This window comes from Phalaenopsis equestris, unplaced genomic scaffold (genome assembly GCF_001263595.1).
Source record: "Phalaenopsis equestris unplaced genomic scaffold, ASM126359v1 Scaffold001259, whole genome shotgun sequence".
Classification (NCBI taxonomy): Eukaryota; Viridiplantae; Streptophyta; class Magnoliopsida; order Asparagales; family Orchidaceae; genus Phalaenopsis; species Phalaenopsis equestris.
This window is the reverse complement of record NW_018165698.1, coordinates 11,279-16,064: the sequence shown is the minus strand read 5'-3', so window position 1 is coordinate 16,064 and position 4,786 is coordinate 11,279. Positions and strand designations below refer to the sequence as shown.

Here is a 4,786-nt window from a genome sequence, read left to right as displayed (position 1 = left end):
TGTAATGGAGCTGCCTGGTGTTGCTGTGAAGACTGTTCTAGGAGCTGGCTGGATCTTGAAGAAGTTCCTTTGGCTTGGTTGGAACTTTTTGCTTTGATTCTTGGTGGCCTTGTTGGGGGAAGTTGAGGCTTCTTGCTATTTTAGTGAAGTTTTGCTGTTCCATTGGTCAGTTGAAGCTGATTTCCTCTTTTTATTTCTTCTTTTATTCTTGGTGCTCTCTGTAACTTGCTTGGAAGCTATGGTTTGGCTACCTTTAGGAAGTATCTACTGTTTTCTTACTTCCCTTAGCTGGTGTTTGTGTTTGGCATGAAGCTTTTTCTGCTGTTCCTTTTTTGGGGTCCTGGTCTTTTGAAACATGAGTACCCCTATTGACTTGGAAACTAATTGGCAATGGACTAAAGCCACCTATGATGGGGTGGTTGGTAATCCCTCCTCCCCTTTTCTGGATCCTGATTTACTAGTCTTCCCTCAGGAATTTCATAACACTGCTGCTGGGAGAGGAGCTGCCTCTTGCATTCACCCTGTGGGTACTAAAGATGGGGAATCAGCTGCTATTTTCTCTGAAAAAGAGCTAGCTGATTTAAACTTGGAGGTTCAATTCACCTTAATTGGAAAATTTAGCTTGGGGCATCCAAAGATGGAACTAGTAAGAAAATACTTTGAATCTCTGAAGATTTCAGATTGGAAGCTAGGGCTGTTGGATGGTAGACATCTCCTAATCCAGCTGACTAAAGAAGAGGACTATACCAGAATATTTGCAAAGCAATCCATCATCATACTGGAACAGAAATGAAAATTTTTAAAATGGTCACCTGATTATGATCCATCACAAGAACCTCCCACAGTGCCTATATGGTTTAAGTTACCTAAACTGCCTTTGCATCTATTTAAACTGAATGCACTGTTTAATATTGGGTGCACCTTGGGTACCCCCTTGAAGGTTGATGCTGCTACTTTCAATAAGGCCAGACCAGCCAGTGCAAGAATCTTAGTGGAAAGGGATGTTACCCTTCCTGAGGTTAAGAGAATTTGGATTGGTGACACTCAGAGGGGGTTCTGGAAAGAATGGTTCTGGCAAGAAGTCATCATGGAACAAAGACCACATTACTGCCAACATTGCAAAATGTTTGGACATAACAGGGAGAGATGCTATAGGTTGAAACCCCCCATTAGAAGGACTTAGCACCAACCTCAGTAGGAGTTGGAGGATGCCACTATCAATATCCATGATAAGGAAGTGCTAAAGATGACCTTGCTTACTGAAAGGACTGTGAAGTCTCCCACCCAAAAGGACCCACCCAGTGTGGAAGGGACATTTAGAGTTGGCAGCAAAGTTGCTGGCCAAATATCTACAAAGGCTAAGGAATTGGAGATCCAACCAGAGGCTGAGTCAGTGGGGGAGGTGTTACTTACCTCCCTATCTCCCAGAAATGTGAACCATCCAGTGGTGGAACCCCCTAGTCAGAAACTAGTAGAGGATATGAATAAAGTGATGGAGTCAAATTGACAAATTCAGAAAGCTAAGAAGAAAAAGAATTATAAATCTGAAGGACAAGATCTTGTAAAAGGCAAGGAGCTACAGAGTTTGGAGGTCCATATCAATCAGACAAAAATTGGTTCAAATAAAAATAGAGGGAAGACTAGGTCCAGGATTAATCTGTTATGTTGGAACAATAGGGGGATTGCCCACCCCTGTGTGGAAGGGACAGGAGATATCAGAATAAGAAGCATAAACTTTGGTGTATTCCCATTTTGGAACCCATGGTTCATCTCAACACTTTGAAAATTGCTAAAGCCTTCCCTGGCTTCAATTTATTCACTAATACTAGCAACAAAATTTGGGTTTTTTGTAGGAAAGAAATGAAGTGGTCTATCCCACTTAACCAAACCCAAATCTTACACATGAATCTCAGTTTTATGGATATGGAAGTTTCTGCTTCTTTTGTCTATGCTGGCAGTTCTAAAGCAGCTAGAATTGATCTGTGGGAATCCTTGCAGCTCATTCAAGGTTCAGTTGACAAGGCCTGGCTGGTGGGAGGAGACTTCAATTGTGTTTCTTCTCCTGCTAAAAGGAAGAGAGGCAAACCTCCCAATCCCATCAACTTATCATTCTTTAATGATAATATCCAAAAAGCTGGGTTATTTGACCTGGGGTTTTGTGGTCCTACCTTTACTTGGAGAAGGAAGGATTTGTGGGAGAGGCTGGATAGATTTCTTCCTAATGACAATTGGATCCAACAGTTCTTGCAGACATCTGTTACCCATCTAAGCCTTGCTGGTTCTGACCACAGGCCTTTACTGATCACTTTAGGAAATAAGATGACTTACCAGAAAAGCTCCTTCAGATACTTGAATGTGTGGTCTCAGCACTTAACTTTCTTGAATATTATTAAAGAACATTGGAAGAAAGGCCTTCACCCTGACCCCTTCATCAACCTTTGGCTTAATTAGAAGAAGGTAGCTAAAGCCCTTAAGCAGTAGAGCTGGAACACTTTTGGAGACCTCTTACTGATTGTTGACAAGGCTGAAAAGGAGGTAACTGAGTTGGAGGAGGAGCATAACAAAGGAAGGATTGATGAGGCTGCTCTTCTTGAGGCTAATGAGAGACTCTTAAATGCTATCCAGTGGCAGGACCATTTCCTTCAACAAAAGGCAGCAAAAAAAAGAAAATTTGCTGAAGGAGATAGGAACTCTAAATTCTACCATGCTTGCATCAAATACCAAAGGAAATGCAACACTATCCACTCTATCAAGGATCAGAATGGTACTTGGCTCAAGAAGTAAGAGGAAATTGCTGAAAGTGCTGTGCAATATTGCCAAAGCCTAATGAATGGGACCATCAGTGAGAGAGTGCAAATTGACAGCAATTTGTTTACAGACAGCAAGAAGTTCACTGCTAATCTGCACTTAAATGATTTTCCTAATGAGGAGGAGATAAAATCTGCCTTGAATTCTATTGATAGTTCCAAATCTACTGGACCTGATGGGTTTACTTCAGACTTCTATAAGAAGGCATGGGAAGTCATCAAGGAAGAGGTGATCAAAGCTATTCAACATTTTTTCAAAGGAAACTCACTCCCTAACTATTTCAGTGCCTCTACTATTGTTTTTATCCCAAAGACCTCTATCAAGGACAGCTGGAAGCAATACAAAACTCTGAGTTTAAACAATGTCATAAGTAAGATCATAAGCAAAATCATTGTCCACAGGCTTCAGCCTGTTTTACCTCAACTTGTCAGCATTAACCAAGCTGCCTTTGTGAAAGGCAGAAGTATTGGGGATAACATCCTCCTGGCTCAAGAACTTCTGCAGGATTTGGAGAAACCTTGCAGAGGGGGAAATGCTATTTTTAAGCTTGATCTAATGAAGGCTTATGACATGGTAAACTGGGATTTCATCATTCAATGTTTGGAGGCTAAGGGTTTTTCTAGGGAATGCTGCAAGATGATTAAAAGATGGCTTGAGGATAACATAAACTTAGTTTTTATAAATGGTAAAGCCCATGGTTTCTTTAAAGCCATCAGAGGACTTAAACAAGGGGACCCTTTGTCCCCCACCATTTTCATACTGGTGTTGAACTATTTATCTAGACTGATGGACTGCAAGGAGAATAGGAAAAGCTTCAACTCTTGTCACAATAGAGCTAGGATGGTCATCAACCATCTGATCTATGCTGATGACATCCTGCTGTTAACTAGGGCTTCTAAGCCTGCTACCAAGTGCATTAAGGAGTGTCTTCAACATTTCCAATAGGTGTCAGGGCTAAAGGTTAACAAGGACAAATGTGAGATCCTGATCAACAAAAAAGCCTCTCTACCAATCAAGCAATGGATGCATTCTTACACTGGTTTCTCTAGCTTGAGCCTCCCCTTTAAATATTTGGGGATCCATCTTAATAGAGGAAGAACAAAATTGATCGAATTTGATGAGGTTATTGATAAGATAACCTCTACTCTTCAGGGTCTAACTCCTTTTTGTCCAATGGTGGTAGGATCACCCTACTGAAGAGCATTCTTACCTCTATCCCTTTATATGCTCTCCAAGTGGCTACAATGAAAAGAAGTACCTCTTTGATGCTGGAAAGAACTTTCAACAGATTTCTGTGGGCTGGAAATAGAAAAAAAGTTGCTTGGGCTAGTTGGCAAAAAGTGGCTAAACCATGGGAGGCTGGGGGTTTAGGTTTTAAAGGATTGTACCAGATGCAACACATTAGCCTGTGTAAGCTGTGGATTAAATTTAGACAGAATGAAAGCTTATGGGCCAATTTCATGCAGGCCAAATACTACAAGTTTGTCCACCCTGTTGTTCACCCTGGGGAGGTCACTAGGAAGGTGGGAGACTCTAGAATTTGGGTTCAGATGCTCAAGGCCAGAGAATACATTGATAAGCTGCTAAGATGGGAGTTGGGACAAGGGAATATTAATTTCTAGAATAACAAATGGTGTTCTAATGACTATTTGGAACCTTTGAAGGATGAAAAGGAGGGGAATTGATTGGTCAAGGACTGCTGGGTTGACAATGTTTGGTCTGAGGACTTCTTGAGGGGTTTACTGAAGGAGCAGTCTGCTAGCTACATCTCTACTATTCAATTTGACAGAAAAAATAAAGAGAAACTCAACTTGCTGAACAAGACTAGAGCTAGTATCTCAAAAGACATCCATAACTATCTGTACTGCTAAGACACTTGCCAGTGGAATATCTTCTGTTGCCAAAAACACCTCACCCCTTCCATGCTGTTCTTTTCTTGGAGAGTTCTTAATAACCTTCTCCCCACAGATGATATTCT

At 41.2% G+C, this 4,786-nt stretch overlaps 1 protein-coding gene across 1 annotated transcript; it reads left to right on the top strand.

Moving 5' to 3' along the window:
• Positions 1–1,902: 1,902 nt before the first annotated feature.
• Positions 1,903–2,784, top strand: LOC110033700. Its single transcript, XM_020737752.1, has 2 exons — positions 1,903–2,355; positions 2,524–2,784. Exons 1-2 carry the CDS (start codon positions 1,903–1,905, stop codon positions 2,782–2,784), a joined length of 714 nt encoding a protein of 237 aa, XP_020593411.1.
• Positions 2,785–4,786: the final 2,002 nt, after the last annotated feature.

What these genes read in the sequence shown, in the direction of transcription:
- LOC110033700 (XM_020737752.1), top strand. Translation starts at nt 1,903, where the DNA reads ATGAATCTCAGTTTTATGGATATGGAAGTTTCTGCTTCTTTTGTCTAT. An exon ending in GCTCCTTCAGATACTTGAAT is followed by an intron (nt 2,356 to 2,523) that starts GTGTGGTCTCAG and finishes ATTGTTGACAAG; the next exon opens with GCTGAAAAGGAGGTAACTGA.